Source organism: Diabrotica undecimpunctata, chromosome 1 (assembly GCF_040954645.1).
Source record: "Diabrotica undecimpunctata isolate CICGRU chromosome 1, icDiaUnde3, whole genome shotgun sequence".
NCBI lineage: Eukaryota > Metazoa > Arthropoda > Insecta > Coleoptera > Chrysomelidae > Diabrotica > Diabrotica undecimpunctata.
The window spans coordinates 20,748,732-20,761,850 of record NC_092803.1 but is presented as its reverse complement, the minus strand read 5'-3'; the positions used below and the strand labels follow the sequence as shown (position 1 = coordinate 20,761,850).

General features: G+C 30.3%; 1 protein-coding gene across 4 annotated transcripts; it reads left to right on the top strand.

The window, feature by feature from the left end:
- Nucleotides 1-1,206: 1,206 nt before the first annotated feature.
- LOC140446182 (uncharacterized) lies at nucleotides 1,207-9,767 on the top strand. Of its 4 annotated transcripts, none has more exons than XM_072538721.1 (3): nucleotides 1,207-1,629; nucleotides 3,017-3,142; nucleotides 6,034-9,767. In XM_072538721.1, exons 1-3 carry the CDS (start codon nucleotides 1,377-1,379, stop codon nucleotides 7,215-7,217), a joined length of 1,563 nt encoding a protein of 520 aa, XP_072394822.1. In that variant the 5' UTR covers nucleotides 1,207-1,376; the 3' UTR covers nucleotides 7,218-9,767. The 4 variants fall into 4 exon arrangements, 2 of the variants coding, with proteins under 2 accessions (XP_072394822.1, XP_072394829.1); XR_011951467.1 differs by lacking the exons at nucleotides 3,017-3,142; nucleotides 6,034-9,767 and adding exons at nucleotides 2,289-2,599; nucleotides 2,689-3,010 and having other exon boundaries at nucleotides 1,562-1,629; XR_011951464.1 differs by lacking the exons at nucleotides 3,017-3,142; nucleotides 6,034-9,767 and adding exons at nucleotides 1,901-2,599; nucleotides 2,689-3,010 and having other exon boundaries at nucleotides 1,564-1,629.
- The last annotated feature ends 3,352 nt before the right edge of the window (nucleotides 9,768-13,119 follow it).

Genomic DNA, 13,119 nt, shown 5'->3' with positions numbered 1-13,119 from the left:
TAAAAAAGGAAATTCATATTGGGATTCGAACTCAAGTACACCAGCGTATGAACCAAACACGTAAAAGATTTGCCAATTAGACATGATACTAACGGATTTCAAAATTGACAGTTGTCTGTCATACAGTGATTATTTTGAAATACAAAAGCCTAAAATAATTATGCAAAAAATATGAATTTTAAAATAAAATGAAAATTTACAACATAATCCGAGTTGTTGATTTTTTATTTTTATCTCCGTAAAGTAAGTTATCTATATTGGCAGTTTTAAATACTTATGAATATTACATTTTAATTTATATTGTATTATTATATTAAATGATGTTGCAGTGTATTTATTGTTTTGTAATTTTTATATTAATAACAAAATAAACAATGAATTTTACTGCAAAGTATGTGTAAAAAAATTTTTTTTGCATTCAACTCCTTTTATTCATTATAAAAATATATATTTTCATTAAAATATTGATACAATCCTTCATTTACTATACTCCTATTACAGGTCAAATGTTTATATACAGCAAACGATGCACCATATACCTATATAACTAATTCTTTTTCCCTTTCTGCTCTCTCTTACCTACAGCATTACATATGTAATGATTGTGTAGATTGACTCCTATATAAATTTTTAACGGCGAACGCGTGTATAGGAGTATAACTTCTACCTGCAGTCCCACTGGACTGCCACACCCGTTTTTTTGTTCTATAACAAACATTTGTTGGGTGTAATATAGTAAAATAGGGTGTAAAATGGTACATGGGTGTAATAAAATCAACAACGTCCAATAAGAATAAGAAATGTTCTGAAGCTATTTTCTTGTGGCATTTTAAATTAATTACTATTTAAATGGGAATAAGCCACAATTAAAGGTTAAAATACGTATATTGACGTTTCAATTTCCACTTCGGAAATCGTTCTCAAAATACAAACATTGTTTGTACTTAAAGAAAAATATAATTAAGAAAATAAAAATTTGTTTACTGAAAATGTTGATGTTTCTTTTATTTTTATAAGATGGAAATTAATCAAGATATTATCGTATCAAGATACTGTTTTGGGGCCTTTAAACTACATGCACTTGTCTTTTATTAGAAATGATCTAATCAAAAGGAAAAGTAGTGAAATTAATAATGGGAAGTGGTGAAAAAAGTTGCTACCGGCAACATCGCACTCGTATTTACATCTGTCGATCTGTCAATTGGTGTTGTGTTTTTGTTTTGTGTTGTGGTTGTAAAAGGCACAGTATATTCAGTATATTGCTAACTAAAGAATTATTTATAAAGCAATATACTGTGGTTAAGGAATAAGTTTTATTAGTGATCTGTGTTTCTAGCATATTTCCAAATTAATCAAATCATCCCGTTGGAAATAAAATGAAAGTGAAGCAAGAAAATGTTGAGTTGCCAGAGGATTCTAAAATGGATTTAAAATATAATGAAAGCGAGATTATGTTAGTTTTAAACTCACTGAAAACAGAGTTTGTGAAGAAAGAAGAGAAAACTTCATCCTGGTGTGGTGACGATAATTATTTGGACAAAATTCATACAGAAACAGATATCGAAAATGTGAAAAATGAAGAATATCATAATTCATTGGATTTTGAAGGAAATCAAAGTAATGAACATGGTATGTTAAATTTAAACTGGCCTATAAACTATTGTCACATTTTCTTGTGAATTAAATGAAATAATAAAGCTCTATCAACTTAGTATAAATAAGTTGTAATACTGTTGTAGACAAATCTCTTCCACTGTCAGAGTAGTTTCGTTTTTTCCAAGATTTTTCTTTCTCTGGATCTTATATTCCCAAATTTTAATTTTGTTAATTATTCTTTGGAAATTGTTCACAAGTTAAACTGTATCTATGTGCTACATAATGTTTTTTATTTAATTTTTAGCTCCAAACAGTTTATGTAAGCGAGTTACCTATCAGTCAAAAGACAAAATTTTACAATAAGCTCTAAAGCAGAATTCTGCCAATCTCCATAAAATATTATGAAATATTGAAGTACTTTTTGTTTAAAAATTTGTTTTTAAATTTCATTTTTTCATGTAAAATACATTAATTAAATATATTATAATTAATGTAATAATAACATTGAAACATTACATTTTTATATATTTTTTATAGATTCTCCCCTAGCTTTGATCACTGCTGGTATATGCCTTGGCATACTTTGACTGCTTTTAAGGCATTTTACGTCAATTTGTCATTGTGGTTCCAATGATATATTAGTTTTTCAATTATTTATGGGTAAATTTTTCATTGGAAAATTCTCGTTTTAGAAGCATGGCAAACATTTTCTATGGAATTATGATCAGCAGAATTTCCTTCCCAGTCCATGAGAAGAATACCATTCTCAACCAGAATTGTTTCACTTATTTAGCAGTATAAAATTAGGTTCGATCTTGCATAAATAGGCATTCATTATTAGGAAACCATTCATATACTTGAGGTATAAGTTTGTTTTTCATTATTGATATGTATTGATCTTGTAGCATTATCCCATTAACAATTTAAAGTCTGCCTATTCCCTTACCTAAGGACTAGACCATTATTTTTGAGAGAAATTTTACAGTTTTAACAACGCAATCAGGTAAATATGTTTCTCTTAAACTTTCTTCGTTCCTGTGAAGTATGGTAGTGACTAACTTAAATTAAAAACTAAATAATGTATCATTTCAGGATGAACCTGTCTATCTAGCCACTGACTTATAGGTGCTACACACGTTGACCTTCAAATTGGATAATCAATTATGTTACTTCATTTGACTGCCATTTTACTGCCCATTCTGTTTTAAATTAAACTTTGTTACTTTGATCTTTGAATGTTTATTTCATATATTCAAATGATATCATTAAATAAGATATTCAAAATAAAAATAGTTTTTAAAATTTGATGATATGATAGATTCTGAAATAAAACTAATAGATCTAATAGAAATGTTTGTTCTGACCATTATTTTATTTTTTAAATTATGTTGTATATCTAAGTGATGTTTTATTATTTTAGGTTTACCTTTGCTTTCAAAATCCGGAAAAAAATATTTCCAATGTGATATTTGCTTGAATCAGTTTGTTAGAAAAAATAGTTTGCAGAGACATAGGCTTTTGCATACTGGAAATAAGCCTTATACATGTGAGGTTTGTTCCAAGTCATTTTCTCAAAGGGTGCATTTAAAGAATCATATTCAATTGCACAGTGGAGAAAAATCATACAAATGTAATTATTGTTCAAAAAAGTTTACTCGAAAGGATAATTTACAACGGCATATTCTTTTGCATACAGGAGAAAAATTTTTGAAATGTGAGACTTGTTCCAAGTTGTTTATTCACCCTAGTGATATAAAAAGACATATGATGATACATACTGGAGAAAAACCTTTTAGTTGTGAAATTTGTTCAAAACAGTTTTCACAAAAAGGTAGTTTAATACACCATATAAGATTCCACTCTATTGAAAATCCTTATAAATGTGAAATTTGCTCGAAGCAGTTTTCTCAAAAGATTAATTTAAAGTACCACATGTCATTGCATACTGGTGAAAAGCCTTTTAAGTGTGAAATTTGTTCGAAACAGTTTTTACATAATTCTAAGTTAAAAAGCCATACACAAATGCACTCTACAGAAAGACCTTTCCAATGCGAGATTTGCACTAAACAATTTTTTTTCATTAGTGATATGAAGAGGCATATGCAAGTGCACACTGGGGAGAAACCTTTTAAATGTGAGATTTGTTTGAAACAGTTTGCCCAAAAGGTTCATTTAGAGAAACATATGCGAAAGCATAGTTCATAAAACTTTTACATTTATTTCTCTGTTATGCCAACTATGGGTATTTATCTACTTTTTATTGTAATTTAACACTCATTGTCCCTGTTGACCCTCAGCAATCATTCTCATCCTCATCCAAGAGTTTCCTTTTTGAGGATTATACTTATAGAATCCTCAATTGCATCTGCAGGTTTCCTTAACATAAGCCTAATCCGTTTTCTTCCTCTCTTCATAATTTTTGTCCTAGCCGTACCCACAATTTTTCTTCTAGACCAGATTTGGCTTCATCACATTTAAAATGTTTCTCATACATTTATGGATAAGCATATACTGGCTAATTTAATCTTTTGTGAAATTTCATGTCTTACAACCAAAAAGAAGCACCAAATTTACATTCATATTCAATAATTGAATTCTTGTTTTAAGTTCATTGTAGTCCCTGCTAATATTATTAGACTCACTTAGTAAATTTTGGTTTTCGTTGTTTCCTAATCAATTATAATTATAACTATGTTAGCTATAAATAAGAGGTTTACATAAATGATAGTATTAACCATTTAAATTATCCGAGCCTTAACAATACAGGAATTTGTTGCTCTATCAAAAAACTTTTAAACAGTTAATTGTGCAGACAATAAAATATCTATGATCAGATCCATGCAGTGGCGTTGAAATATTAAACAAATTAAATTATTTGAAATCTCACTAATTACAAAATTATTACTCACTTAAATAATAAAATACATAGAAAACCATACGTTAGAATGTAATCTTTCATGATCTAAGATTTAAGAATTATTTCATAATTTAAGACAGTTTGTTCAAGTCTCGTTTATCCAAATATATTTGTGCGATCCTGAACTTTAATAAATCTGAATGACGGTATTTTGTTATTTACTTCGTTGGAAGTACGAGAAACTGAATTCACTACGAATTTTGACTAGGATGAACGGCTTGTGGAATGCAATTTTAGATTCCCTTGCCGATTAATTCATCCAGCTGTTTGTTTCGCAAATTTTAGGAAACACAGTGGTTAAGATTTGAATTCGGTTTCGCTAAGTAGAAATCGTTTGATTTCTCTTTTTGTTTTTTTTTTAATAAATCTGTTTACACCAACATTTGTTTTAATAACCTTGAAACAACACGTAAAAATGTACAGTAATATTTTGAATGTTACAGAATAAGATTTGTTGCTCTACATGTATTGGACTGAATTCTCAATTATTCTGAAATTTGAACACAAGATTGTCATTAACTTAACATTCACTTTGCAATGCTTAGTTTTCGCCGACAACTCTTAGTTTTTTTTATATTTCTCGTTTAAAAAACTCATATTTTGACAATGTAAATTGTAAATGTAAACCACAATCCACTGTTCAAATTTCACAGTCCTCACTATTATGAGGTATTACTTAAAAAAAAATTCTCAATAATTTTTCTCTACAATGTCTACATTTACCAGTAGGTCCAATATTTATTCAAAATAGAATTTACTTAGTAGGAATCAATCTATGTTGAAGAAAAATAAGGACATCCATAAAAATAATCATCGCCCCAGTTTCTAGCGCCTCGTATCAAGCGGTTACAAAGCTTTATTATTTACACTAGTTGCCCGCACGGGTGGTGTAGGTCCCTAATGAAAACATTTAGGTGAACAGCTAAATGAACTACACTAGGGTGAGGTTTGTGAATGGAAAATGAAAAGATTCTTTAAACCACATCGTTAACATATCTTTCAATCTGATATGTTGAAACTTAAGCGTTATTATTTGGAGCCGCAATACCAAATACAGCTATGACGTTATGTCAATCTATCAATTCTGACATTTATTTTGTTAATACTAGCTTCCATTTGTTAATAATAGTAATGGCGCCATCTATTAGTTATATTGCTATTTAAAATGACAAAAAACAGTTTTACGTCCTTCCATTCAATTGTTTGAAAATTATCTTTCATACAAACCTTTTCCTGATAATAATAAACACAACAAAAAAAAGAACTATCAAATTTAGTGCAGTCGTCGTGAAGTTATGCGCATATATACATTTCGGATATTCATTTTTATTTATATAGATTTAAAATGGGGGAGATCGTCTCCATAAGCATTAACCTTCTATGAGCGTTTATATTCGAAATTCAATTTAAAAGGGAAAATAAGATTTATAACAGACATGACTGGCTTGTATTAAGTATAGATATTTTGCTTTTTGCATTTAATTAGCTTACATAAATATATACTTTGGTTTTTATTTTAGGGGCTCACATAAAGGAGACCTCAACGAAAATTACAAAAACATTAGACCCCCCCAATACAATTACTCTGAAAATACACACTGGAGGGAAACGTAATAAATGCGAAATTTGTGGTAAGAAATTTGCTCATAGAGGAGTTTTAAATACACATATGAGAGTTCACACTGGTGAAAAACCATATAAATGTGAAATTTGCAGTAAGAAGTTTACCCAACAATCCAGTTTTAATGATCATATGAGACTTCACTCTGGAGAGAAACCTTATACATGTGAAGTATGCAGTAAGAAGTTTACCCAACAATCCAATCTCAATGATCATATGAGACTTCACACTGGTGAGAAACCTTATACATGTGAAATTTGCAATAAGAAGTTTACCCAACAATCTAGTTTTAATAATCATATGAGAGTTCACACTGGTGAGAAACCTTATACATGTGAAATATGCAGTAAGAAGTTTACCCAACAATCCAATTTTAATGATCATATGAGACTTCACACTGGTGAGAAACCTTATAAATGTGAAATTTGTAATAAGAAGTTTACCCAACAATCTAGTTTTAATAAACATATGAGACTTCACACAGGTGAGAAACCTTATACATGTGAAATATGTAGTAAACAGTTTACCCAACAATCCAATTTTAATAATCATATGAGAGTTCACACTGGTGAGAAACGTTATACATGTGAAATATGCAGTAAAAAGTTTTCTCGCAACAATTATTTAAATACACACATGACAATTCACACTGGCGAAAGACCTTATAAATGTGAAATTTGTGGTAAGCAATTTATTCAAAAACAAAATTTAAATAATCATATGATAATTCATACTGGAGAAATTTCATATTTTAAATGTGAAATTTGTGATAAGCAATTAAGTCGACAACAAAATTTAAATAATCATATGAGACTTCACACTTGTGAGAGAACGTATAAATGTAAAGTATGCTTTAAACAGTTTTCCATCTACAAATATTTCATTAAACACATAGCAATTCACACTGGCGAAAGACCTTATAAATGTGAAATTTGTGGTAAGCAATTTATTCAAAAACAAAATTTAAATCATCATATGATAATTCACACTGATGAAACACGTTATAAATGTGAAATTTGTGGTAAGCAATTAAGTCGAAAACAAAATTTAAATAATCATATGAGAATTCACACTGACAAGTGACCAATATGAAATTAGTGTTAAGCAGTTTTCTCAAAGACTTATTTTAAATATTCATTTGAGAGTTGACACATAAAAAGTATAAATGTTCAAAAATTATGGTTCGGAGAACCATAACTTTAATATAATTTGAACCATTTGGCCAACAAAATGTATTGTAATATTATTTCGGGAAATATAAAGTCAATTTATTCGTTACAACATTATAACAATTGGCGGGTGTTGGAGAAGAGTGGTATAAGTCTAAATTTTAAGTTTCGAGAAAAACGCAATTATAGTTTTTTCAAAATTAATGTTGTTACGGATATAAATAAGGTATTTTCGTTAAACAATTTTTGGAAATGGCTTTGAATTTGTTGGATTAAAATAGATCTACTAGTAAAAAGGACCTAGTTGTACAATTTTTAAAAAAAAATATGACATATCACTTTTCACAATCATTAACAAAAAAAATGTGAAACTGAAAAGTTTTATGTTTACTTAAGGGGGTACATTTATGGTCAAATACAACGTAAAAGTTTATTTAATTTTTAAAAATTCCAATTTCTGTGTGTACACTCTCCTCGTCATGAAATCATGAAATGTTTCTGAAATATAAGGCAATAGCTGTACCAAGTTCTTTTTTTTATCGATGTTTATTGGATTGGGACCTTTATATGACAGAGGAATTTTTATGTTTTTAGGCCACGTATTACCTTTTCTTAAAAAACATACGCTTTTAAATGGTTCGTCTACATTTAAACTACTTTTGTATTCAAGGACACCAGGATTCTGTGAAAATCTCAACCATTTCATTTGTTTCCACATGACTTTTTCTCCTAAGTTGTAAATTTTTCTTTGTTGAAGGACATTCTTATACAAAGAAGAAAACTCAAGAAAATCCGATCTGCACATTTCAGTAACTAAAAAAGTTCGCTTATTTCCACATAATCTTACCAAATTCATCCAGTCTCTTGGGTGTTCTATCGAACATGGATATCTTTTCTTTTTTTTTCTCTATGATTGCGTGATCTGAATCACACTCCATGTGGGTGTGACCAGGAACGAGAAATTTGTGGTTAATGTATGATAGATTGGGATTCTCTTTTAAAACCATCATGAACATTGCAGGTAGAAAAGAGTTCTTGTTTTGTCCTGCACACGTATCAGAATATAAGGTGATCTCTTTTATTTCAGGTGAAATATGTGAAATCTGCTTGTATAAGCATGACGCAATCTGATTTGCACCGCGTCCAGCTACGCCCTCATGCCACATAAAACACATTGCTTGATTATCATTAAATATATCTAATGTTAAATTAAAGGTCCACAACTGCCTTTTATAGAATGCTATTGAAGTCTAAAGATCAGGTGTGGGGAGACACTGTTGCAAATCAAACGTATAAATGATTTTTGATTCATTTTCTAACGCAGTATTTTTATCTATACGCTTAGCCTCATAAGCGTTTGATGCTTCTTGTTGGTGATTATCAAGAAAATTTTGAATTTATTGCATTTTTTGTGCATCTTTAGTTGTTTTCAGGAGCATATGATATTTATCGCATGTAGCGCAGGTATCCTTTTTAGGCTGTTTGATTTTTATTTCCATGGAATGGAATACTTCTTGATATTTGAATTTCGATACAGGGGTTTTCTCGTGAGGTAGCCATTTTTTGTATTCTTCAGAAGCCTATTTTTATGTTTTTTGTTTTCTAATTTACGTTTTGTGGTTTTCTTTCCGTCTGTTGTTATAAGCCTAGCTATAAAAGACACGCGTTTGTTAAAGCTCGCTAAAGACCAATATTCTTTGAAAATTTCCTGTCGTTTTTCTTCAGTTATCCTGTCTTTGCATTTTAAGCGGCAAATTAATAGCTCCTGACATGTCCGTGCTTTTATAACCTTCCCACTGTACGTGGTGTACGATAACCCAAGGTTTCTGTTCTGTTTTCGTTCCTCACGAATTAGCCTAGTTTCATTTTTTAGCGATTTTCGTCAAGGTTTATTTTTTAAGATTTCTCTTCCTGACTCATGTGCAATAAGTGCTGTTGTATTTTTTGCAGCTTTTTCTTTGGGATGTCATTATCGGAGTCGGTATCACTTTCTTGTATATAATCTGGGTCCGCGTCACTATCATCAAACGCCTCCTCATTACCTGGATATTCCAGATAACCTTTGTCGTCGTCATCAATCCCACATACTTGATCAATAACTTCTTCCAAAGTCTTTCGAACATTCGGTTCACAGGACAGTGAAGGTGCAGGACTTGATATATTATCTTCATCTGCTAAGACAGGTTCTTCAAGGAAAACACCCGCATTGCCCATCATGGAATTTTCATCTAAAAACCCAGATTAATATCAAATTTTTGAAAAACTAATAAATTTTGTCAATTTTTTTTTCCAGAAAAATGAAATTGTCACGCCAAAATTGGTTTTTACTTTTTATGGAAATTCGGTCCCCTCTAGAGAAAACCGAAAATATATTATTTTATGTATAAAATGATAAGAAATCTGATAGGTGAGGTATACTATCACTACACTACTTATTACATTTCTCTCGAATACTTAAAGCTCATTTAAAAGGTCAAAACAAAAGTGGATAAAACCAACAGTAACACACGTGTAGTACTAAACCACAAATGACAGACAAGTCGATTGAGCGGGAACAAAGCGGTCATTATTTTAATATTGAAAAGCGAGGTAAGTCGACCTAAAACTGCACAGTTTGAATTTCTATTGCCGTAACTTCTAGTATATCTCAACATATATCATCAGTTTTCAATTTTGGAGTTAAAACATTTGTGATATGTCAACATATAATGTGTTTCCCTATATTTTTTAATGAGAATAGTGATATATTTTTACATATACCTTTATTCACAATCATATTTTACCAATAACTTTTGATATATTTGCACTTGTATCACTATTCACAAATATTAATCATAAAATTATATAGGGAAGACTATTATAACTAGACTTATTTCAGTTTTCTCTATAATTTTTTTTCCTGTCTGGCAGATGGAGGCAAAACAAATAGTACTAGAATATTTATAACATTTTTCACTATATTAACTGATATTAAATCACTGGGCCTGCGTAGCGCAAGCGGTAGGATGCTTGACTCGCAAGCCGGTGGTCCGGGGTTCGAATCCCACCGTCGGCAAGAACATCTAGACATTTTAAAAATGTCTATAGGCCCCAGGTCGACTCAGCCTGAATAAAAATGAGTACCTTGGGTAAAACCAGGGGTAATAATAGACGGTTGAAGCGTAGCACTGGCCATGTTACCTTCCTTGTATACCGTAGGCCCTAGATATAGCAGACTACCCTGCTATACTCCCAAAGCCGCGACAGCGGTATAAAACGGGAGACTATTATATTTAAATGATATTAAAAATACTTATATCATGTAACGCAAACAAATAACACCTGCTTGCCTATTAAATTGACTTATATCACTTCACCCTATCAAAGATACATGCATTTGAAAGTGGTATCTATGTTTAACTCATTTTTTACATTTTTCGACTTATATCACTTTTCCCCAACACCCGCCAATTGTTTACTATTAATATTATTATCATTATGTACGTATTATTTGTTTTATATATTGTATTTGTAAATTACATATTTATTATTGTAAAAAGGAAAAACACTTTTAAATAAATAAAAGAACATTTAACAAATTGTTTTACTTAACATTCATCTGAAGAGAACGATCTAAGAATTTTCTTCTTTATAAAATTATATGGATCGACGGTAGAGATGATGGGTACATGAAATAGGATATTCATTGCTGGTTCGTTAATTTTGAAACGGCATTCGATTGATATGCCATGAAAGAGGTAAAGGGCGTATTCTTAGAAGACTAGTTTCACATTTTAAATACGAAACGTTTTAATTGTTTAAAAATCAGATAAAGTATAAATAAATTTTCTAGGTTATAACTATAACTATCATGTGGATATAGAAAAGGTTAATGCGAGTGAATAATAAAAGTAAAATGTAATAGCAGGTCTCGCAAAACAGAAAAATAGAAAACAAAATAGGTATATCGTTGGAAGGCAATCGTAAATACGTATTTCTGACTATTATTCGTCTTCAGTACGGTGCAGCGAAGATAGAAAAGGAGCATGTTAATTTGGGAAATGTTGTCCATCAACATCCAATCATTTATAAACTCTTTTAATCAGATTTTCATTAGTAGATCTTGATATTGATTCTCCATCTATTCGTTAAGAACTTGAAGGACTTTATTTATCATAGCTTCCTTAGTAGTGACAGGTTCAGAGAACACTTTATTTTTAAAATATCCCCAAATATAGTAATCTAACGGTGACAATGGGATTGTAGTGGCCAGAGAAACGGATCTTTATCTATCGCTAAATATTTCATCAAGCAATGTGTCGACTCCTCGAATATTGTGAGCCGGTGTCCAATCTTGTTGAAGCCAAGCCTCGTTAGCCTCAATATGATGTAAAGCGCGCAGAGTTGGTACAATTACTTGCCGTAAAATGTTGCAGTGACCCTCTCCGTTTAAATTTTCGTCATAAATCATGAAAGCGAATATCTTATTATTTTTCACAGCACAAAAAAACATTGGAGAAAAGGACGCTTGAAATTGACTATTCCACGAGAGCTGAGGATTTTTGTGACTCCAGAAGCACAGAATAATAAACAATCAGAATGCCCACTCTGCTTGAAAAAATAAGTACGCGCATCTCGTTCGCGCAGACGGAATCAGCCATGTTTTAGTGGGAACCAGTGCTGTTCAGTGACATTTTATCTGTTGTGCATAGACAAATTAACCGGGTTTAATTTATTTACGTCAAATAAAATTTTAAACATTTCCATTTACCATTCATCGTTTTCATAGAGTAACTGTAAATAACTGAAAGAAAGTGTGTGAAGATGTTATCAAGATTGAAGATAAGTATTTGGAAAGTGAACGTCGCATAGATGTAATTACCGAAGAATTAAGGATAGATTTAAATGATTCTAGTGATGACGACACTGCATCTGATTATTAAAGTGAATAATATAATTTAACATTACGATGTACCTACGTGAATATAAGTTTTCCAAACTGTCCTGTATGTATGTATTATTTTTTTTACTTTAATACAATCATTTCGTATATTTTTCTATACAACTTTGTGACGTCTAAGTGAGTAATAATATAAATAATAAAGGTTTTACAAGTTAAAACAATCTTTGTAATTAATATTTATTAATACTGTAATACGTATCTATGGTTTCACATAGACAATATTATGTATGTGACATATTATAATATGTATTAAAATGTATATTGCCAAAACTATAATCTAATATCATTGTTTAATAAATTTGTGTACCTATCCTTAACAATTTGATTTAAATTTTGGAACGCCACTGCTTTGTTTAGTGAGGCTTTACTGTTCCTAGAAATTTCCGCCATTACAGTTAAAACATACTCTAACTTTACCTGAACGTTCTCTATACTTTTACCCATGTTATTCCTTATAAAAGAATTCTTTTCTTATTAACCTGTGGTGATATGATTTTTAATTTATTGCCGTAGAACAATTTTCTGTTTGCATAGGACTTTTCATCGTGAAAATATTTATCTGTTACGGTTTGTATTTTGAACCGTTTCTTTTAAAGCACATTCATTCCCGTTTGACCACTTTTACGATTTAATAGCTATACTGGATGTATGTTATCTACTTTTCTAATAGCCTTGGTGAATAGCATTTAGTAGTGTTTATTTTTCTAGAAATTAATAACATTTTTATATTCAAATGTATCAAAGACTCTCAACAGAGATAATACTTTTTAGTAGAGAACAATTTTAAATGATGAATAAAAAATCTCACTATAAACAATCATTCTTAATCACCCTTAAAGAATAGAGGATAATTTTGGAAATAACAAAGGTTAAA

What these genes read in the sequence shown, in the direction of transcription:
- LOC140446182 (XM_072538721.1), top strand. Translation starts at nt 1,377, where the DNA reads ATGAAAGTGAAGCAAGAAAATGTTGAGTTGCCAGAGGATTCTAAAATG. An exon ending in AAATCAAAGTAATGAACATG is followed by an intron (nt 1,630 to 3,016) that starts GTATGTTAAATT and finishes TTATTATTTTAG; the next exon opens with GTTTACCTTTGCTTTCAAAA. An exon ending in TGGAAATAAGCCTTATACAT is followed by an intron (nt 3,143 to 6,033) that starts GTGAGGTTTGTT and finishes TTTTTATTTTAG; the next exon opens with GGGCTCACATAAAGGAGACC.